The sequence below is a fragment of the Danio rerio genome, chromosome 1 (genome assembly GCF_052040795.2).
Source record: "Danio rerio strain M-AB ecotype USA chromosome 1, GRCz13ab, whole genome shotgun sequence".
NCBI lineage: Eukaryota > Metazoa > Chordata > Actinopteri > Cypriniformes > Danionidae > Danio > Danio rerio.
In genome coordinates, this window is record NC_141021.1 from 39,243,805 (window position 1) to 39,268,845 (window position 25,041).

A 25,041-nucleotide genomic window follows, 5' to 3' on the forward strand; every position below is an offset into this window, starting at 1 on the left:
AATCATTTAGCTTAGATGGTCAGCCAACTCTAGGAAGAGTCCTGATTATTAAGGTTTTTTTATAATCAATACTTGCAACAATTAAAAAAAAAATGTTTTCACATTGTCATTTTGGGGTATTGTGTGTAGAATTTTGAGGAAATTTGAATTTTGGAATAAGGCTATAACATAAAAAAAATCTATAACAAAAAATATCGCCATCAATCTATTCTCAAATTTGGGTTGGGAGCTGGGTCTATTCTATGCAAGCTATGATGACTTTCACCTTATATTTTAGCATGGATGTACTGTTTACCTGACCATTGTCAAAAAAAGTGCCCTTCTAAATCAAATCAGCAGGATGCTCTTCTGGATCACTTACTTTGAAGACTCTACTGACTATGTTTATATGGACATCTGCAATCTAGTTATTTGACTTAATAGACAATACTATAATTAAGGTGTTTACATGAAGTGCTTTCATGTAAGAGTTTCTTGGAATTTTAGGTGACTTAAACTGTAGTTCAGCAGGTTCTATTTTTAGTTTAACTTTAACTCATTTCATTCATGCCCCCATGACAAGCTGGGCTATTAGACTCAAATAATACCCCTTTACTGACAGCCGCGTGTGTGTATCTAGTTTGATGTATTGTGGTGTTACTTTAATAATGCCACTAATATATGCATAATCCACGTCTTAATTCCATTTCTGTTTAGTTATGACTTTAGTCGGATTAAAGTAATCAAAAATCGCTGTTTCTGTAGGCCTACAGTTTAAAAATCATGTTTAACTGAATAAACAGTTAACAGAAGTAAACCTTTTGAACATAATTTATTTTCATCACCAATTATCATAGTAGAACAGTTTCTTAAGCAGTTTGTGATGCATTTTGGAAACAGGAGATAACCCCCTGACCCCTTGTGAACTGGATATAAGCTGGCATTAAATATTATATTAGATGAGACGCTGCATTGGCAACTTGAAATATGGATAAATTGGTTAAGGAAAAAAGAAAGAAGTAAATAAAGGAAGAGAAATGCATATCAAATGCACATCCATCCATCAGAATATACTGTATGTAGATCTAAATATCACTAAAATTAACTTGTAAGGAAAAAAGATAAATAATCAAAAATAATTTATTGTACTTTATTAACTTTTTAAAATAATTTTTATTTTATAGCAGAAACTCTACCTCTTATATAGCCTGGCCAACCCTTCAGCTATACCTTATTCACTTCCAGAGTTTGTTTGTGTGTGTGTGTGTGTGTGTGTGTTTTCTCTTGTATTTTGTTTTGAGCTCAAGCCTGTGCTTGTCAGCTTGAGTTAGTTCTTGGACTGAGAGTTTCATCCAGTGCCAGTGTTGTTTGCCAGAGGTTTTGCCTCTGGTTTTTCAGCTCTTTCGCAGCCCTTCAGATGCTTTGTGTTTGTTTTGGGCTTCTTGCATTGAATCCTAATAGAGGCCTGCCACATTGTGCAGACTCACCTGTAAATAAACGTCATTCATCTGTTCGCCATTTTTTCCGGTTTGCATCCAATTTTGTTCTCACTTATTTAACCAAACCACAACCTCCATTTGTCCCGCAACTTCTTGATCTCTCAATTAACCGCTGATGTGGCCACATTCCGTAGTTTCCCCATACATTCGTTTTTGAGCGCATGCTGCTCTCTCTTCTTGGCCTGCGGTCTAGTGCGCAGACGGAGCTGGTCTTATGTAACCCTCTGCTTCTCTCCCTGCCGTTTCCCACTCTCTGCCATCAGAGGAAGCGGCTCCCTGTGCGCCTGTAAATCCTGCCTGCTGTTTGTCCGAGGGACAGGTGGCCGCGGTCCTATCCCGTAAACACTATTGACACAGAGAGATGTTCGCCTTGTTTACCCTTCTAGTGGGCGCTGTCGCTCGCAGAGCTCCTCTTGTCCATATGTCAAGAGGTTGTCACCTGTTATCCTGTAAATCTTTCAGCCACTGGCCTTGGAGAAGTGCACAACTTATAGTTATGCTGTATTAGTGATCTACACTGTAAAAAAAAAAAAAAAAAGTCCATGATATTCAATGGTAAAAAAAAAAAAATAAGTTGCTTAATTTTATGACTTTATATCACCACATTACATTATGGTTCAGTTTTTACATGTGAAACAAAGCTGCGTTGTGTAGATGTTAGTACTTCAAAACATTTGTGTTTATCTTTAAATTAATGAAATATGGTAATTTACTGTGATATTTAAATAATTATTTTCTATACCTACCATATTTTTACCCTCAAATTCCAGCAACCACTGCTGCCTTTTTGCCGTACATTTTACAAATGAATTTTTTACAGAGTTAGCAAGTTAAACTTTGTGTATTAATAAAGCACGTTAATAGAACAAAGGTTGTACACAGTTTTGTACATATGCAATACAAAAGAAAAATAACAATAAACAAAATTTAAGTAAACATTTTCATAAAACAAATATATATATATTAATAAAATTCCATTTTTACTCAATAACCTAATAGCACACAGACCACAAATCGAACCTCAGCCTTAACATCTAATACTAGTCTATTAGATCATTAAAACGCACTCATGCAAGGTTAAATACTACCGTAAAATAGTATGTTTTATCTGTATTTAAACTCTCTGAGAATGGAGCATTGGCTGATATAAAGAGGCAGGTCATTCCACAACCAATGAAATTTGCTGCAATGGAATTATCTCTTTTTTTAATTTCTCACAAAACAGAGGCTTTATACAAATATTGCAAATACTTGCGTATAAATGTTAATTACTAGCCTTTCTATGAAAATAATTTGATAATAACTGTAAATCAATGATACAAATTGTTCAAAATAGCCTGCTGTAACATCTGCAATTATATAAAATAAATAAATGCAATATGTATATACAAATACAGACCCTTACATTCTCCGAAATGTTACCAATTACAGAAACACTACACACAGCATACGTTTAGTCCTTATTTGTGTTTAAAAACAACAGACACATACAGTCAGTGCAAACCTCTCATCTGTATCTTATTCTTTGCCAGCAAATTTAGCCTCTTGTTATAAAGTATTTCCGTCATTCCAAGTTCATAATAGTCCAAAAGGCGATTGATAATAGAGTTACATGGCAGTTTTTTCACGTTTTAAGTTGCTGAAACAATCATTTGTTGTTGTTTTTTTCAGGCTTCTCCTTTGTTTTTTCACGCTTCACTCTGGCGTTTGTCCATTTCTCAAAGGATGTCAGAAGCACTTCAATAATCATGTGCACGTAATATAATCAGCTCAAGAAGTTTGTTATTTCAAATATAGACACGCGACGAGCAATCACAGCTCTATAGAGAAAGTGAAACCACTTGCACTTTTAGATGGCCTCTTAAATAATAACAAGACACATGGTAGATTCTGCTCTTCTTCTTAACTTTGCAGCTGTTCATCAAGACGATGACAAGGTTTGTTTGAGCTCAGGTTGACCATGGATTGTTATTATATGTATATATTATTATGATTTTGTATGGTTTAAAATGGTTAATGGTTTTGGCCATTAAGGCACATTGTTGACGTGTTGCTATTTTTAGGCAACTAAAATGTATATGTGTTATTTAAAGTGTGAGCGGTGCATTTGGTATGCTATAAATGTCACATACAATGGCATTTGAACTCACACTGGTAACAATTAAAACAGAATAAAGCATGTAATCAGCACCTGAGGTGATTATTGTCATTGTAGTTTATGCTGTTTTTCAGCCATGATGTTGCAGAAATAGAAACAATTAATAAAATAGAAACGTTACGTGACACTGTCACAGATGTTTAGGACAAAAACTCCTTTTACCGTCAAAAAGATTAGGTTTTCATTTCACAACACTATGTTGCATGTAGTCGGAACATGGTGTAATAATGTAAAGCTACTTTCTTTTAAAGCATTCAACTGCACAAAGTAGCATAAATCTAAACCTGACTTTGCTTGAGTGTTGTGCAAAACTACTGATATTTTCTAAATATCTCTAATGCAGCTGGTCAAATGCTTTCTTAACTGTTGTTTTCCCAACTGATGTAAGCTTAGTCATGTCTCTGGTATTGAAAGGAAAATGCACATTTACATCTAAATGCTGATAAAAGTAAACTGTTGCTCATATATTTCAAACTGCTTTTTACCTAAATATGAATAACAGAATAATTGGACTTTGCTGTGAATTCATTTTTGACAAAGTTGTGTGTACAGTAACATTTAAGAAACTAGAGAGCACAATTCTGTATGGGTTCAGCAAGCAACCAGTGCTCAAACAGATCCATTCTGACTGACTGCATTGTGATCTGCTTTGCTGGATTTTTATGATGATGTTATTACTTTCAAGCGTGTCATACTTCTTATGTTGTCATTTATCTATATTTCATGTTATCAGTTTTTTTTTTTTTTTTTTTTTCAATTAAAGTTGTTGGATATACAGTAGACTAATAAGCCGGATTTAAAGTCAAATCTGAATTGAATTGTTTTATAGTCAAAATTAAAACTATTATTATTTAGCATACAGTAGTCTTCTTTATTTCTGCTTGCATTTTCTTTGCTTTCAAGGTTTGCTCCTGCTTAAATAGTGGTCAACCATAGACTTTAAATTGTGAACTGAAATCGAATCAACGTGACTTAACTGTTTACCTGACTCTCATTAGTAATACATTAAAAGTTTGCCTCGCCAGGCTGTGCAGCTACGTGAGACACAGATTGCTATGTTTAATACAGACAGCTCATTGAAATTGCATGCATGCCATCTGTATCATCCTAGAAATGATGGATTAAAACTTTAATCAAATTGAGTATAATTCAGTGATAATTATAATTGCAGTTTTGGGGGGATTTTCATTTTGATATTATTTTGTGGTGAAATTATGAGTTATCCAAGATCAGTAAGCAAAACTTAAATGAGGTTCACTGAGTTGTTAAACAGCCAGTCAGTGTTTTCTTTTAAATCCTAAGTCCTTTATTGCCTCTTTCAAATAACATACTTATTTAAGAATCATAAAATTAGACGTTGAATGCAATATAATTCTAAGTGATATTTTTAATAGCTCTAAATGAGCATGATTTCCTCGGTTCGGCTTAGTTGTAGTTGTGGAAGCATTATTTTGGGGCAAAACCATTTTCCTGCAGTTCTGGTTGTTACCCAGGCAACCATATTGGATTTTATTTATCTTTTTCCCCCTCTTCATTTAGCTTTTCTTCAGATTTTGATGATTACAGTGTGTAAACATATTTTTTTCTCTTTTTTTCCCCTCTTAAGTGACTCTAGTTACCCTGGTGACATCTGATGTTTAATGTTACACATTAGTATGACCTTGATTTGAAATAAAGTGTGTGTGTGTGTGTGTGTGTGTGTGTGTGTGTGTGTGTGTGTGTGTGTGTGTGTGTGTGTGTGTGTGTGTGTGTGTGTGTGTGTGTGTGTGTGTGTGTGTGTGTGTGTGTGTGTGTGTGTAGAGTATTAGGCTGGACTCAAGCGGCTGCTGTGAGGTGTGTGTGTGAGAGGGAGAGGTTAATGAGTGGATTTGCTGCACTGCAGCGCTGCTGTAGTCTCATGCTGATGTGCAGCAGCTGAGGACTCAAAGACCCACTGCAGAGTCATAAATCACTGTATCTCTCTCCCTCTATACATACTGTACATGTATATATATTTCTTTCTTTTCCTCTGTCTCTCCTGCTGGACTTCACTTCTCCTCATTTGCCCCTGTGCTGCCACTATTCCTGCTCCTGTGAGTCCTTGACACTCCTCACCTTCAAGCACACACATTTCTCTTCCACATTCTCTTGAGTTTTCCAAACCACTCTTACTCAAAAGTAATTAAGAGCATGGCTTTGTTTTAACAGCTAGCTGTGCTGGTGTATTCTGGATTCAAGTAAAGCTCTATTGGGTATTTAAGGCCATAATGTATAATAGAAATAATTAAGTTTTTTTAACACTTATGTGTGTATGTGGTGACAAAACAGGTAATTTTGCTCACATTTTAAGATTATAAGTTAGGGCTGTAACGATACACGATATGAAATCGAAATCACGACACTCAGATCTATGATCCTGTGTCGCGGTTTGATAAGGGAGAATCGCGACACACCCCGTGACTACCTTTCCAATAACGTCACGCGTGCCTGCAAAAGTTGAGCTAGTTGAAGAAGAACGTGAGGAAACACTTTTTTTCGCTCGACATTACGTGCACTGCTCCGTTTAAGCCCTCGCAATATGCGTTTAACCGGGAGAGCTCGCACGGAGCTCTTAGTAAGGGACCGTCTGAATGTGTCAGGAATATCAAAAACAAAACCAACGTAACCCCGCTTGACAACAGACAATGGCAGAAATAGTGCCAATGCTGTCAAAGCATTGTTGTTAATGTGGCTGCTCAGAGAGGGATGGGCGTTCACCAGATGCCCCGACTCCTCTGCATAGGAAACTTTTCTGTTACCGTGCTGTGCGCTTTCTGTTTAACCATTTGGGAGTTAACGTTACGTGCTGACTGACAGGTGCGCGATGCGTGAGGCCCGGAAACAGGACGAAGCTTTCAGTTAAGATGAACACAGTTTCTATAGTTATACTTTATTTATAGATAAAGGCATATGGCTCTGTATATAATCACTCTTGCTGGAGTTTATAGCCATTTCGCTTCAGGATGCATTAATGCCGCTCTGAAGGTCTAATCGCTGTTTTAAGTTATCCAGAGCTGGATGAATGTACAAATCTTGAATATCACACAATATTATTAAATTATACAATTGTAACAACACAGACAGCAACACTTATGCACAATCGATACCCAGCTGATTCAGTTGTTTGATAAGAGGACCGCGCTTCTTCTCTTATTTTTCCTTGTCAACATAAAGGCAGTAAGATGCGCCTTGTTTTCGGCCCCTTGTTCAACCGCAAGGCATACTTAATTTGCGGGACGATAACGTATAACCCGTGCCTACAGACACATTTGCCAATGAAGCAAAATGGAAGAAGAATATTGCTGTTTAACAATTGTGTTGATGCAAAACCAGCGCTGGTGTTGACCTGGATCTGTGTAATAAACACAACAAATAGGCTTTACTTTTTATTTTACAGCTTATAAAGCATGTATGCATATTAATGCAATATTATATTTAAACATCAAAACTGTTTACAAAAAGTCAACATATGCGCGCGTTGTTGTTGTTTTTTTATCACGCAGCACGCACTTGAACCGCGAGGGAGAGAGGAAACCATATAGCAAGACATAATCTTTAAAATAATGATTTCTATTAAAAAAGTAAAAGGTTTTGTTATTATAATAATAACAGCGGGGCATTAAATAACTGCATTTTTTCCGTGGACCGGGCAATTTGAGGAAGTCTGCTATTTTTATTTGTCGCAAGAAAAAACATATGATTGGAAAAAAAAACAGCCTATGCCGGTTATTAAAAAGAATAAGTCAGTATTTTCGTTTTGTAATATGAATTAATTATTTAAATGAAAATAATTTAGGGCAGTCCTATTTATTTTATTCATTTTATTTAGATTATTCTGCTCTTCCGTGCTGAACACTGCAGGTGCGTGAAGATGCTCTGTTGTTCTGTTCTTTTATTAATATGCTAGCATTTAAAAATAAATCAGTAGTTTAAAATGTAATATTTAATGTATCAGACACAAAATAGACACGTCAATTTGTTTAATATAAAATTAATAGCCTAGTAATCTGACCAGCTAACCGTTAATAACCGATTAATGAGCGGTGGTTGTCGGTTAGCAAAATTAACCGAAATGAGCATCCCTAGTAGCCATTTAATTGACTTTTTCTATGTAAGAGAACTTGATTGAAAAAGAATTTTCAACATGCTTGAACCATCTACACAATGGAGTTCAGTTCTGTTTGGTTTTTCAACAGTATTTTGTTACAAAGAAAACAAAAGTGATATAAACTTTGGTTATTTATTTATTTTATATATGGCTATTTATATTGTTAATAATTTGCATAGTTAATATTGTTATTTGAAGTTCAGTTTATAAAGATTTTTCAAATGTTATTTAATAAAAAATAGTTTTAAAAATCTTTTTCTTTTTTCCCACCCCACACGGAAAAAAAAAAAATGGTGATACAAACCGAATCGTGGGTTTGGTGTATCGTTACAGTCCTATTATAAGGCTGTACTGCATGAAATGCCATCAGTCTACAGAGATTTCCAAGTGTTTCTTTGTTGTAATCAGCATATCACAATAATTAACCCTTATAAAAAGCCAAAGCAACGCAATCTCTTCCAGAGTACTGTTGTGTTTGCGATAAGGAAAAACGGCAAACACATACGGGCATTTCTTTCTTTCTTTCTTTCTTTCTTTCTTTCTTTCTTTCTTTCTTTCTTTCTTTCTTTCCTTCCTTCATTCCTTCTTTCCTTCTTGCTTTATTTATTCTCTTTCTTTCTTTCTTTCTTTCTTTCTTTCTTTCTTTCTTTCTTTCTTTATTTATTTATTTTTACCAAACTAGTAGTAACGAAAACAGGAGAAACAAATGTTCACAGATGGCCAAACAAAAAGTAACTCAGGGTTATACAGAGAGTGGCCTATACAAAATGCATACATTCCTGATTTGTGAGTCCCATCTTACACTAATTACACTACAGCTAAATGGTATAAATACAGCACTACAGCATACAAAAGAGAGAGATCGACTTAGAATATCACTCACCACCTGTCTAATGTTTTGATCAGCTGTTTTACGCAGATCCTTTCTCTTCTAAGGGTTTATTATGCAGTCTCTGTCGCAATCGTTTGGATGAACAACATCAACCGTCTTTGCTCTGCTCAATAACAAACCGATGGATCCTAACGCGATTACAATAGCTTTCCTTCACAATGATATTCTAACACCAAGACTGCAGTAATGGATACTGAAAGTGTTACTTTGCTATTACAAGAATAATTTAAATTAAATCTATTTAAACAGAAAGCAGATGTTTTTAATGGTAATTATATACCAAATTATGGTTGTTTCTAATGCATTTAACACCTTCAAATACATTAAAATGGTGCAAATATAGTTTAGACTTGGCACAGCTTATTACCACAAAACCTAAATATTGTATTTTGCATAGTTTCGTCTGGCATTTAAAGAAAGTTGACTAAGATCTTTGTCACAGAACTGCATGGAAATTCATGGAAAAACTTCTACCTTAAAGCTGTGTTGGCCTATACCTACTAAAGAAGAACATGCACGGTATACACACACAACAAACAAAAACATTATCTTTAATGTGCATGAAAACAGCACTGTGATTGTACTGAATTGCGTTTATGCATAATACAATACCTACTGATCAGTGTGTCTGAAGCACACATACATGGTTTATTTGTGCTTCAGTAATCACAAACTGTATTCCACACAGCCCAGTGCTCCTGCTCTTCAGAAACAGCAACTCTTCAGCTCGTTTTAGAGTGAAACAGACACTGGAATTACAGTAAAACCAGAATCTGGCTGCAAGTCATCGTTGTCCCTGCCATCTCTGATGTAACCAGCCTGGCTTTCTTTACATTAGCACAGTTTTGGACTGGTTGTTTGAATGCATATTTGATGGAAAACTTTCTTATAGTTTAGAGGCTTAAAAGTATCTGATTCCAAATAAAAAAGTGAAATGGCTGTAAGGGGTAACTGGAAATTTCTGCCTATTAAGATTGCAGGTGTTTTTTTCATTATAGAGGCTCACAGTGATAAACCTTGACTACTTAGATCCATAAAATTACATTCAAGATGTTGTACGGAATTGGTATTGGTGATTGATCTATTTTTTTCCAAATTCAATGACACAGTTTTGCAGTTTTCAGCAATGCTAGTTGTTCAATTTTGTGTATTGATTAAAAATGTGTCGATGTTGATCATAATCATCGTCTCAAATTATCTATATTAATTTCTAATTTAAAATACACCATTTAAAAGGTTAATATCCAGTGTTGAAATAAAGAAATGACAATCTAGTTTAAGAAAACAGAGCCTCTTGTTTAACCTTAATATTTTTCATAGTAGAGTATTTTTAACTTACCATCTATTAGCTTCATTTTACTCCAAGGTAGTTTTGGTTACTTACTGATGCTCAGTGGTCTCCAGTAAATGCAATAAATGTCTTTTGCAAATGGACCCACTTTATTTATTTATTTATTTATTTATTTATTTATTTATTTATTTATTTATTTATTTATTTATTTATTTATTTATTTATTTGTTTGTTTGTTTGTTTGTTTGTGTATTTTTAGTTTTTCTATCAATAGTTTCTAAATAGTGACTGCATGGCTGTGTTCATGGGTCTGTTTATATCCATATAGTGATGGAATGAGTTCATTTTGTGGTTGATTAAAAAAAAAAAAAATTTGGAAAGATTTGGTGCACTCATCCAGTCCTTTGACAAGCCTACATCATGTCTTGATACATCATATATTATCATGTTATTAGGGGTGTGATAATTGGGTTCACGAGAAAGAGATGGGATTTTTACAGTATTTTTAAGAAATTATGAAATCTATAAATGGAAATAGTCTTTGTGACAGTGACATGTGCAACACTGAGGCAGCCTGGATTGCCAGGTGTGTGCAAAGCACTTGATTTTTGATACAAATCCAGTTCTGCCTCTTCTCTGCTAATTTCACTTTACCTCAACAAAAAATTCATCGTGATTTAATCTCACAAGATCTCGTCACACCCCTACATATTATCCATCACACAATGATATGACTGCAATAACGACTGGGCTCAAACCGTATCATTATTACTAATTATTATGTTAACTTGTTTAATTTGTGTTCAGCATGATTAATCAATTGCATTAATGCGTTCACTAGAGATTCATGATCTATATCAGCAACTATATTGATATCACCCAATACATTTTTAACATCATTAATTGTTAATATTATTACTATTCATCTCATAACCAGTTACGTTGATTTTTTTTTTTCAATTATTTTTAAAAAAAATTTATTAATGTATTATTTATGCTCGTTGAAAGTGTTTTTTGTGCTTGCTGCTGGCCAGTAAGTTTTTTATCGTCACCTCTGTGACATCACATAAAACTGCTGAGCGCCTTACAACAGCTAATGGTGCTATACTAGAGAGAAGATAAGATGTCAGTGGTGTGGGAGTTTTTTGGTCGTGAAAAAAAAAGAGGACACCAGACTTGCAAGAGAAACAGGCTTATGTGTGAGAAAGCTGAAATCATTCTCTTCATTAAAAAAACAAAACATCCTACTCTTACATCCTCTTCGGAAGTAGCCAGACACTCCTGTGACATTTCTAGTTGGCCTTTCTGTTAAGATTCAAATGTATTGTTCATTAATGAAGTTCAGAGATCAGCTCAAACTTTCAATATGTTTTTATAATAATAATAATATATTAATAATATATATATATATATATATATATATATATATATATATATATATATATATATATATATATATATATATATATATATATATTATATTATATTAAGGAAAATATTGTTCACTGAATGTTTTTTGTGTAACCATAAAGAAAAAATTGAAAAAAAATTTTTTTATATTTATTAGCATGTATATATTGGCTATAAACCTTCAAATCTAAAGAGTTATATAAGAAATATCATATTTATATTTGTCAGCCTAAATATTGGCTGCCAACCTTTAAATCTAAAGAGTTATATTAAAAATATCATATTTATGTTTATTGGCCATCAACCTCCAAATCTAAAAAAGTTATAAAAAATAAATGACTGCCCTATTAAAAACCCATCTCATACATTATGACAACTAGCTTAGACCTTGTTTAGCAAATTGAATGTGGTTCCACAAATAACTATAAATGAATTTAATACTTTTTACCTAATATGCTTCAATGGTTTTCCTGTTTAGACATTGGTTTAACTGACTAATACATAATATTATTGTTTTTAGTAATTTGAGTATGTATGTTTATTTAAACCCTATTTAGTTAAAGGCATATGTAAACAGTATGACTTTTTTGACAGCATCGTTATTTCGTGCTAGCTTGGTTCTGCTTTTGACTGTTGCTGATCTAAAGTGCTCATTTGCATTATTTGCAGTTTATAAATCCTTTAGATTCTCGATTTGTCCTTCAGACAATGAATGGGTTTCCTCATAACCTTCACATCTGTCTGAGTATGCCTTAGAGGAATAATGATGTGGATGTCTGTTTGTTGTCATCGATATGTCTCTCATGTCTCTTTATTTGCATAAAAAAGTTTTACCTTTTCTAATATCCTAAAATCAATTGTAAAATGTAGCAAAATTGTAAAAAGTCCAAGCATGGGTCACTATCTGAGTTGCATTTTTTCTTTCTTACTGACAGTCTTTCTAGACTAGCCATTTTTTACACTTCATGAATTTATGCATCTCTTTTTTTTTTTTGTTGAACAGGATATGCACTGCAACAGCGTCATGGATGAATTCTGCCTCCCCTGCTTCTCTTACACCGGTGAAACATGGATCAGTCAGAACAGAGAAGAATAAACCCGAGGAAAGGTGCGGTGTAAAGTCTTTCCCCTGCATTATATTCTCATCTACACCTCCTTTCTCATAGAATGTAATTAATTTGTTCCAATCTGCTGCTTTAAGTGTCAGGTTGGCCGGTTTTGGCTCAACCTTTCCTCACACGCACTCTCTCTCACTGTCTCATTGATTCTTTCACTCGCACTCCAAGTCTCACTTAAGCTCTCAGCCTCAGGCTATTAACTCAATCACACATGCATTCACTCACTCGCAAAGTCTTCATCTGTCATTGTTTAGCCTCCGACTCGCACACTTACCAACTTTTCCTTACCTCCTACATGCCGCCACAACTCTGCACGCCTCTCTCCCTCTCCCTCTCTCTGTCATCTCTGCTTTCTCAGCTCTATTTCCGATTCTACACCTGTACACGCACAAACACACAGATTTTTTTTTTCCTCCTCACTTTCCAGGCAAGGGCCATTGCAATGATCTATGGTTCCGATCCAGACACAAAGATGCATTAACTTTCCATCCTATAAAATGAGTGATGCCCAGTGGCAGGTGATCAGACTCATTCTATTTAAAGTCTTTTAATCTGTTAAAAAGCTGTTGGCAGAAAACGACTGACCTTCAGAAGTCAAGTCTTTCTTATGTTGCAGTTTTAAAGAGCACATTGTCTTTAGAGCTGCTGCAGTAACTTTCTGGATTCCGAGTGCTGGTCTGAATTCTGTATTAACTTCGGGACACATTGTTTTGAGGGAGTTAAAACATTCAGCAGATTTCAACAAAACATTCAAGTGTCAAAAGGTGTTAAGTACAAGTGAAGAGAGTCTGGAGCGCAGTGTTGCTGTATCCAGTAACTGCACATCAGTTTTATATATACACTATTTCACCTAAACCTTTGGCACACCTTCCAATTTATTGGATTTTAGGGGTTCCACTCACTTCCATGGCCACGGTTGTTAAATAAAACACATGAGCATGCAGACTGCTTCTAAAATCATTTGTGATAGAATGGGTCACTCTCAGGAGCTTGAATTCAAGCATGGTACTGTGATTGGTTAAGTCCATTCGTGAAATTACTCCACTATTAAATATTCCATGGTCAACTTTTAGATTTCTATTGAAACTAAGGGGAAACATTTGGCAACTCAGCCATTCAGTGGTAAGCCATGTAAAATCACAGCCCGTTTACACGAATACGCTTTAGTTTTAAAACAGCATTTTAGAATGAAAACGATCCACATCCACACTGGCGTTTTACCTAGCGTTTCTGAACAAATCTCCGTCCACACTACACCGCTGAAAATGCACATCACATGACCACACACACTCTGGCATGCACTACAGCGTATGAGCATGTCTGAGCTCCAGGCAGTCAGCGGGTACTTTGAGCACAGAACCCCAGGTGAGAGCTGTGCATGCCGAACAGTTCATCAAGGATCTTCTGCTGGATCGCATCTCACTATAGTTGTTAAACGTGATATTTAAGTCATCTTGTATTCCATATCTAACGACTTTGGTCTTTTGAATCTATTGTTCTCAGGTAATGTGTTTAGGGTGAGCGCAAAGATAAGGTAATATATTAATTTATGTCACCACGTACACTGATTCTTATTTGACTGATTGCTTGGCATTATTTCCTATAATGCATTACCTAATTGTACTTTATACTTTTATAATGGCCATTATTGATTATTTTAACTGATATTCAGCTAAAGAAAGAGTGTATTCCATATTTTTCACTGAAAATGAAAAGGCAGTTATGTTATACGCTCCATTTTGTTTAAAAATGGGCATTCTGTAAAGATAACGGTCAGATAAATATGTAGTTACACAATGTCTTAACATTTTTGATGTCTATTAAGTTGTTAATATCAAAATAAAATAGGCATATAGGTGTCTTTGGGAGTTTGTTTTTCATATCAAACTTGTAAAATCTAAACTTTTTTTAAAATGAAAATGGCCTCTTTAGCGTTTCCAAAATGCTTAGTTTTCCGATCTCGAAAACTACGGGGTTGTGTGGATGGAAGATGTAACTGTAGCTAAACTTATGCGTTTTAAAACTAAAACGTATTAGTGTAAACAGGGCCAGTGAGATCACATAAAACAGTGTGTATAGAGCTTCAAGGAATGCATTTTTCTGGCCGAGCAGCTACATCCAACCTTACATCACCAAGTGTGATGCAAACAGTACTTGACTGATTGCATTTTGCCAAGTGTAAGGTGTGGTGGAGGGGGAATGTGGTGTTTTTCATGAGTTGGGATGGCCTCTTAGTTGCAGTGAAATTAATTCTTAATGCTTCATACTCCCAACTTTGTGGGGAAAGTTTGGGGATGACCACTTCCTGTTTCAACATGACTGTGTACCAATGCAAAAGACAAACAAGTCCATAAAGTCATAGGTGAGTGAGTTTGGTGTGGAGAAACTCAGAGGGCTCTATTTTGACGGTCCATGCGCAAAACGGAAAGCGCAGGGCGCAAACGCTTTCAGGGCATGTCAGAATCCATATTTGCCAATTTAAGGACGGGAAAACCCACTTTGCACCGTTGCGCATGGTCCAAAAGGGTTGAGTTTATTTTCTTTATGAGTTATAGGTGTTTTGAGAATAAACCAATCAGAGTCTGATCCCCCATTCCCTTTAAGAGCCATAAGCGCATTTGCTATTTACATGACATAAAGTAAGTGGAAGTGGAAAAACTGAGCATTTCACAAGCAAACAGTTAACAATTAAAAGTTTTAATTTTTTTATTATTTTTTTTAAACAGATCATCTACTGCACAAGAAAGAGATAAATAATCTACTTTCACTTTCGCTCTCGTGGATAGGGAAACCTTTACGCACAGACATCAATTAGCCTATAAATAATCAATTTTGTTTGTTAAGCGCAAATATTTATTTCAAAACTATTTCTAAATTCAGTTCTAATTTCCAGCAAACGAATTAATGAGTTTAGACTGGGTTTGTTTTGGTCTAATGAAAAATCTATTATAGTTTCTCAAAATGGCAACGCACCAGCAGTGCGCTTCAGAACGCCTTCGTTTTTAGACCAGAACGCCTATGGGCGTATTTAAAGAGCGTAGCGCAACGCCTCAAAACGACTCTTACGCCAAGCTGAAACTAGCAAACAAGTATTGCGCCGCGCCTTGCACCACATTGTGCCGGTTGTATGATAGGGCCCAGAGTCATGCTTAGAGTCCTGACCTTAACCCAATAAAACACCTTTGGGCAACTTAGAGCAGAGACTGTAAGGCCTTCTCGTCTAACATCAGTGCCTTAAAGTATCTGGGGGGCTTAAAATGTCTTAAATGTCAAAAACAAACTATAAGGCCTTAAAGTCTTAAATTCACAGAAATATTGTCTTGTTGGTCATTTTAAACAGGTCTTAATTTTCCTTTTTTATGTAAAGTCAATCAGTCCAAACATACATCCAATTACCAACAACACATCTCAATAAAACTTTTAGCAAAACTATTATTCATACCTAATATTAGATCAGTCTGTTGTGTATACATTTAGTTTTAAAGAGTTTTTTTTTTTTTTTTAGGTTATGTTAAAGAAAAGTATGTAAACAAATAAGATTGACTTGTTTTGAAACATCATTTAAAATATATGGTAAACAAATGATTAACTAGATTTTTTTTCTGCTGGGTCATTACAAAATCCTTAGCGTTTAGTCCCATAGAACTCTGAAATTTCATTCTTCATGGTCTTAAAAAGGTCTTATAAAGTCTTAAATTTGATTTGGTGAAACCTGCAGAAACCCTGTGCCTGTTTACAGATACACTTGTAGAAAAATGGTCAAAACTTACTAAAAACACACTCTATTCCTTGTAAAAATGCTTTTCCAGAACTTTTGAATCTATTGTAGATGCTAAGCGGTGGACAGATCTGTTAATCCCCAGATATTAAGAAATTAATTTAAAATTACGTGCATGGTAAGGCAGATGACCCAAAATATACATTACAATGTGTATGTGCAGTCCGTGTATGATTGTTTTATTGGTAAAAAAAAAAAAAAAAAACACAATCAGGTGAAAGTTAGCTATAATGCTGACTCTAGAGGAAATGTACACACAAACACACACACATACATAATTGTGTGTTATTTGATGCCCACACATTTTACTAGCCTGTCCAAAGTAGTTTTGAGTTTGCCCAGCGGCCCCTTCAAATCCTGGCTTTAAAATATGTCATATCTTGTAAGGTTGAATCAAAATATTGTCAAAATCCCTTTTGTACCCAAGTTATGCAAGTGCATATAAAAATATTATTATTTGGTGCTAACAGAAAACCAAATAAACATAAACATTTTCCCATTGCACGCTCCTCAGTGCCACCTAATACCTTATGCCACAACTCTTCTCATTTTATTAAACAATTATTGCAATCAAAAATTGTCCTTTTGTGCATTTGTCCATACTTCCAATTCACTCCTAAGCAAACTTTGGGTAATAATTGGCACAAAATAGCTGGATGTTGCCAAAGCTTGCTTGATAATTTCTCTGTTTTTCTGAATCATATCTTCTATTTGACGGCTATCTTCTTTCTCTACTTTAAAACTCGGCAGGTTTTACGGGCAGGTGTTAATCACAAAGACTGCTTTCATTGATAACTTTGGCTGAGTCCACTTTACAGCTAGATGGAAAGTCGTGTTTTAATCCGCACACTCCTGAGTAGCGAGAGGCCCACTAACTGATTGCCTCCATTTTTCAGTGTCACCCTCATGAAAGCAAAGGCTGTGTACCCCTGTGAGGCTGAACACGATTCCGAACTCTCTTTCCAGGTTGGCGCAATCTTCCATGACGGTAAGTGTTAACGTTATCACTGCCACAGGCACTCACCCGAATCCGCAGACATATTGGATTTGGCGGGCCGTAGTAGCACAAAAAAATCTGATCTTATATCAGCATAGAAGGGAGGGAAGTGGGGCGGGGGATGTAACAACCCCTAAAATCAATTCGCAAGGAACAAGGCAGTGATAGAATGACACAAGGAAATGAGGGCCTTAACCACTATCAGTGCTTTTGTTTTCGGAAGACATTATCTTAAAAACTACAACCAGAGCCTTATAGATGTGCTATCAGGATGACTTTGAGCAAAAGCATTGGAATGCTGTTGTGAATATTATTATATTTAGTTTTGTTATTGTCATCACCTCAAATACTAATGGTAAAGTTGCTCGTTTTGGGTTAAATATAATAACAACAACAAAAAGGAATATTTTCCGGCTTTGTAACCATTCAAGTTTGTTTTCGTTATTTACGTTAGAAAATTATACTAGCATCATACACTTGAACAGGCAATTGACGATTTACATTAGGCGTAAATTCAAATTGTTATTTATTTAAAAGAATATATCACTAATCTAATATAGTATCCAATCAACCATATCAACCATAAATGCCACTAAATAAATAATTTGTAAAAACTTAACCAGGAAAAAATGCCTGAATTGTTCAACTGAAAAAATTGTATATTTGAAAATGATTGCAATTTGCTGAGATCCAAAGTATGGGCACAAATTTATTTATTTCCTCAAAGTTTTACACACAATACCCCATAATGACAATGTGAATTTTTTTAATTGTTGCAAATTTATTAAAAACAAAAAACCTGAAAAATCACATGTACATAAGTATTCCCAGCCTTTGCTCACTCAAGGACATTTACCGAGTTGTTGTGAAACCACTTAATTGAAATTTTGGCAGTGTGCTTTGGGTCATTGTCCTGATGAAAGATGAACCATCACCCCAGTCTGAGGTCAAGAGCAGGTTTTGATTCAGGATGTCTCTGTACATTGCTGCATTCATCTTTTCCTCAATCCTAACTAGTCTTCCAGTTCCTGCTGCCAAAAAAACATCCCACAGCATGATGCCACCACCACTATGCTTCACTCTAGGGATGGTATTAGCCTGGTGGTGAGCGGTGCCTGGTTTTCTCCAAATGTAACGCCTGGCATTCACTCCAAAAAGTTCAATTTTAGTCTTATCAGACCAGAGAATTTAGTTTCTTATGGTCTGAGAGTCCTTCAGAAGGCTTTTGGCAAATTGCAGGTGTAGAGTGGCTTTCGTCTGGCCCCTCTACCATACAGGTCTGATTGGTGGATTGCTGCACAGATGGTTGTCCTTCTGTAAGGTTCTGTAAGGTTCCTTTCCACAGAAGAACTCTGGAGCTCAGTCAGGGAGGTGATCAATACCCGATGGTCACTCAGTCTAAGGCTCTTCTCCCCCGATCACTCAGCTTACAGTGGTAGAAGAGTCCTTAAGGTTTCAAACATCTGTGCTCATTGGAACTTTCAAAGAAGCAGAAATCTTTCTGTAACCTTCCCCAGCCTTGTGTCTCGGGACAATCCTGGCTCAGAGGTCTACTGACAATTCCTTTGTCTTCATGCTTCTTTTATGCTTTGACATGCACTCTCAACCCTGGGTGATAGGTGTATGCCTTTTCAAATCATGTCCAATCAACTGAATTTACCACAGGTAAACTCCAATTAAGCTGCTGAAACATCTCAAGAAAGATCAGTGGAAACTGAATGTACCTAAACTCAATTTAGAGCTTCACAGCAAAGTCTGTGAATACTTATGTACATGTGGTTTTTATTTATTTATTTATTTTTTACTTTCAATAAATTTGCAACCTTTGCAAAATATTTTTTTTCAAATTGTCATTATGGGGTATTGTGTGTGGAATTTTGAGGAAATAAATAAATTGAATCCATTTTGTAACGTGACAAAAAATGTGGGAACAGTGAAGTGCTATGAATACTTTATGAATGCACTATATGCAAGTACATGCATGCTATTATATATAATATGACAATGTGTTGTAGTTTTATTTATTTTTATTTATTTTATTTATATTTTATGTTTAATATTAAATATTATTATTAAACTTCACCAATTTCATGAAATATTATTATTAAATATTATTTTATTTATGAAATTATGTGGTTATGTTTATCTGCAGGTTCCTTTTGTAAGTTTTCCACTTTTTTTCTCTCATCTGGAAGTTGTTCACCCACCATCATTCTTCAGGGTGTTCTATACAGTTACTGAAATGCTATGTTGACCTCTATCATTTCACAAATCATAGTAACTACGTGATCGGGTACCCTGCTGTTCGTTCATGCAGGCCTCTACATGATGGTTTAGCATTTCTTTGCCATTCTTGGCGTATATTGAATACAGTATACAGTACTGTCCTCAGTATGCAGTGATGATTAACAATCACAATTAATCATTTCTCAATTAAGACCTAAACCATAACATGATACCCTTGTGCTTCAGTAATTTAACAACTTCAATAGTAGATACTGTGGCTCTTGACATTGCATTGAGGTCTTATGAAGTAAACTGATCAGTCTAATTATTTACAATGTTATAACAGTAGCTATTAAGGTTGCACAATATATCGTTTTAGCATCATTATCACAATGTGTGAATATGAATATGTCACATCGCAGGATGTTCAATGGGAAAATAATTCGAAAGTGCCTGAAATGTAATTCTAGAGTTATGTATAATAGGGAGTATGTCGAGCTTTTTTTAAACAAGAAATAAAATATCAGATGGAAGCAGTGTCTTTAAAAAAAATCAGATTTCTCTATTTGTCTCATTGTATTGAAAATTAAGTAAATATTATTTATATTATTCACACAGAATGATCATTTAACTTTTATGAGACCTCATGCATCAACAGGAGCCACATCTATTATGTTTTGCATTCCCTTTTAATATCCTTTTTTAAAATTATATTAAATAAATAGTTTTAAATGGTGTTATCACTGACTTAAGCTAAAAAAAAGCTTTAATATCCTACTGACAAAACGATAATTAAATGCATCATTTAGACTACACACTGGATGTCCTGAGGATGAGTAAATTAGCAGTGCATGTTCATTTTCAGCTGAACAATCTCTTCAAGTCCTCATAGCTTTTTTTTTTTTTTTTTTTTTTTAATGTATAACATTTCGGAACTCCTGCCACATCATGGTGTAACTGGCATTCATCAACCATGCTAACCATCCACATGAGAAATGTCTTTCCATACGCTGAGGATTTTTTATTTTGTTTGCTTGTCTGACATTGTGACAGAAGAGCTGCAGTAAGACTTTTACCTGTGTGTCCATGGTTTTTGCTCTGCAGTGACACTCTCCAGGGAGCCCGGATGGCTTGAGGGTGTGCTGGAGGGAAAGCGAGGACTCATCCCTGAAAACTATGTGGAGATACTGTAACTCCGAAAAGAAAGCAAAGGAAAAAAAATCCTCACACTTCTCTTTATATACATGGTATCCATGGTCTCGGCGGCTCTTTCACAACTGCACTGCTTGTCGCTCCTCCATCTTTGTCCACATCGAAGGGGTTTTTATGCTGTATCCAAACAACGCAGATATGTTGCTAGCACAGAAAATGAGTTCAAGTATAAGCTAAGCTGTGCAGTGTGTGTATTAAAGAGGCTACATTTTTTAGAGATTGGAAATGTAAATATGGTTTTGCATGAGGAAGTATTCATCCTTCGTTGTGACCGTCCGCTTTTAAAGTTGCATGTCTGATGATTTTAGTTTGTAGTTTGGAGTTGTTCAGCGTTCAGTTAAGATACATTGAGTGTCTTTTTATTTAATATTATCAAGTCGCGTTCAATTAGGCATGTATTGCAGTAAATTTAAGTGTAACGTTATGACAGTGCAGTGACCATTATCGCTTTGGTAAAATAAGTAAACTATTTTGCTTCTTGGAACACTTTTGAGATATACATAGCAGCTGATATTGATATTGAAATGCGATTTAGTAAATCATTCGCATTTATAAAACTGATGCTGTGCCTTATGTTTAAATAGCGCATGGCATACAAGACGCTGTTCGAGAACTCAGATATTTTTTGATATTCTGTCTATAGGTTTAATACAAAAGAGGAAGAAAGAAACCTGGAAAACAAAACAAACCAATGCAGTCCCTTCTAATATAATATTGCCAAGTCTTACATTTGTGTTGTGTACAGTACATAGAATAATTTGTGTCACTTAAAAGCCAAGCACTTTTCCTCTTTAAGTGGATAAAAGGTTTAAAGTTACCACACACTCTTTGCAGAGACCTTCACTGATTTCACTGATGTTTAATGAGTCCGTTTTCATTTTTCTGAGAGCCCTGGTTCACGTTTGTGACTGAGCACATCTGCGGTGATTTAAGACAGTGATTAATGACCTCTGCAAAGGTCTTGGCATTGATATCATTTTTTTGTGATGTTGAATCTCTTGTTGATCAATGTTAAATAAATAAAATGTTTTATTCTTATTCTTATATCTTGCTTTTATTTCCATGCCAAACTAAGTGTTTCTACATGATGACAACCATATTCTGCAGTGCTCTCTGGACCCCCAATGTGCTTGCTGTGAAATGAACTAAAACATTTGTGATACAACTGATGATAAAAAAAAAAAACAAATGTACAAAAATAAAATAAAAAATGTGTGTGTGAGTGCGTGTGTGCGTGCGTGCGTGCGTGCGTGCCCAGCATAATTAAGTACAGCTCTAACAGATCTCTCTTTTAAATTAATACTTGCTAAAGGACGTTATACTGTACAATTTCTATCTATACATCTATACACAGTATGTTTGATTGTATGTAGTTAGTACCAAAACTACAACTATCTAATTTAACAAAATAAGATCACAGGTAAAAAAATACAGTAGTACACTGAATAAATATGTTAGGTAAAATATAATGTGACATCTCAATGAAGAAAAATAATTAAATTTTAAAATTATTTTATATTTTTTATATATATATATATATATATATATATATATATATATATATATATATATATATATATATGCATGCTATTTACACATTTTGTGGCATTTCATCTCCATCATGTATGCAAATTGCTAGAATTCACATATTAGCCCCGAAATGCTGTTAATTGAGTGATCCTGTAATGTGAACATAAACAACATCTCTGAAAGTAATATGCTCCCAAGTTCAATGCAAAGGGAGACATTGGCTTTTACAGAGTTTGCCAAGCAAAACCCATAGCAAACGATGTTTGAGGATTACAAAAAATACATCCAGGTTAATGATGTCAGAAACCTCTTCTATGTAGCTAAGGGGTGTGGCCAATGGCGTTGTAATGTTATAGCAGAGAAGGCTAAAATGCTGTCCGAACTATTGCTATTTTCACTGAGCTTTTTCAGTTTCAGCATTTGGACTTCTAAAGGAGATGACACAAAGAGAGAAGTGCTTACAGTTTAATATTAATTATGTTTCAAAGAATCTAAAGAAAAATATAGCTCAAGAATTTGACAGGAGAGCTTCCAGAATCTCTCCCAGGTCAGTGTTGAATTCGGCTAAAAACTCCTCAAAGAAGGAGCAGCTCCAACCATTATAAAAGAAGCTGTGGATTGTGAGTTACAAACTGTAAGTATTTAAATTTTTTTTAATTAAATGCACAGCTTTCAGTGTTAACGGTTTGTTGTAGCAAAGACGTAAAACGCTGTTTGGCACCGCTAACAATTTAGCTATAAATTCATATTTATCAGTCAAACCCCTGTAAACACCCACAATCTTCACCAGCGCTCCATTCTCTCTCAATGTGGCCACTTTCCCTGCATTCTACATCTCAAATAACAAACTCTCAAAAGATATGTAAACTTTTCATATTACTTACACATACTTATTTTGAATATATGTGAAGGATGCTTGTCAGATTTAATTTTAGAGAGCAGGCATGAAGTTCAGCTGTGTCTTCTGTGTCATTTCTGTCTGATTCAGGCTCAAACTGATACGGCTGCTACACCGACTGACAGTATTTAAACAACAGAGGCAAAGCGAGTGCTAATAGTAATGTGACGTAGAGCCAATCTGTAATTCACAGCATATTATGTTAGCTGACCAATCAGAGCCTCTTGAGGGCCGGCCTTTCGGGGGAACTAGGAAATTTGACAGTCGTTTTGATGTTAGCTGTGTAGCTGTATATAATTAAAGTACGATATGAATAAAAACACATTATTTTGCACCTCATTAACACAACCAAGCTTTAAAAAAATAAGGGCCATCCCTCAAAACTCGCAGATTCCACTTGCTGGAAATCTAATTAGGTTAGTTATTTGTGGTACTGATACACTGTTAATTTTTTTTCTTCTGTGGAATCTACAGTAACTTATTGTTAATCACAGCAAAAAATACTGTATTTAGAGTGTTGTAATTTACTGTAGAAAATACAGTAATTTTTTCAATGCAGCTGTAAAATACAGTAACATACAGCATAACAGTGGTACAGTAAATTCAGTTCATTTTACAGTTAAATACTGTGTAGTTAAAAAAATAAAAAATAACAGTGAGTGTGCTTTAGTGCTTTGTGCTTGAGTCAAACTGCCTGTCAGCATTTTTAAGAGTTTATTGTCTTTATAAATGGGTTAATGTTTAGTATTCTGGCTGTTTCACCTCAATGCTGAGTTTCAAATAAAAACTAAAAATAATAATAAATTGCCAACGAGATATCAAAAATATTGTTGTAATGTATTGTTACTGCATTGCCTCTCATCAAATGTGAGATTTACAGTCTTCTCATCTGCATTCTGTCATGTATAAATGAACTGTTGTCTGCTGCATGCATTGCATTTAAAGTATACTGGGCTCATTCTCTCTCCCACACACTTCTAGCCCTGGAGCAGCTCTGCAGCTTTTACATTGAACCTCTTCCCGTTTAAGTGGATTAAATCCTCATTTCCTAGCAGATTTGGACTGCCTCCTCACATATTGGGCTTGAACTGGAGCACACTGCAGTCTAGGTCCTTAGCATACTCTGGATGTAGCGCTTGAAAACAAATTATTTAAAATTAAAGTGGACTATTTTGTTGGTGCAATGGTTAGCGCACACTGTGAATGAAGCAGCTGGGTCTAGCTTAGGTCATTTCCTGGTTTTGTGCCCTTTCATGACCATGTCATACACACACACATGAAATGTTTATATTTCCTGCAGCATATAACTCCTTTTTTCAAGTGCTCTTACAGGGATTTTTTGTATGTGTGTGGTTTCTGATCTTGTCAACACAAAACTGCCTTCGTAACCCATTTTACTTCAGTAAAATATTTACTGTTTACTGATGTTATTTAATATTCATCGTTTACTCGTGTTACCTCAAACTGGGTTTCGGATAGGATTAAAAAAGAATTAGTTAACTATGCTGTAAGAAAATGACAGATTTTCACAAAATTATATTGTAATTTTCACAGTAAATTACATTATTATCGCTTTACAGGTTTTAACTGTAAGTATTCACAGTAATGTTTTGTGTACAGAATTTAATTGTGAAATGAATTAAATTAGCATGATTACTGTATAAAGGGCTTTATCTTTTGCATGTTTGTTAGAGGAATTCAAACTCTTTTTATTTCATTCAACATAAGACATTAATACAAATGAACTTGTATGCTAGTATTGGCACATTTTTTGAGATTTAGAATTAACAGAATGTTATTGCAGCCCCAAAAACTATATGATTACATCTTCAAAAATATCTCATCCTGTTTTGAAACGACAGGAATGTCAAAGTAAGTTTTCATTTTTGAGTGCACTGCATCTTTATTTATTTTTTTAAGGTTAACA

At 34.9% G+C, this 25,041-nt stretch overlaps 1 protein-coding gene across 1 annotated transcript in view; it reads left to right on the forward strand.

Moving 5' to 3' along the window:
- Positions 1-21,724, forward strand: part of arhgap10 (Rho GTPase activating protein 10) — a 125,421-nt gene extending 103,697 nt beyond the window's left edge. The window contains 3 exon segments of the mRNA NM_001045250.1: positions 12,359-12,463; positions 17,148-17,239; positions 20,579-21,724. Of these exon segments, the coding sequence (NP_001038715.1) occupies positions 12,359-12,463; positions 17,148-17,239; positions 20,579-20,667 (286 nt within the window). The 3' untranslated portion in view covers positions 20,668-21,724.
- Positions 21,725-25,041: the final 3,317 nt, after the last annotated feature.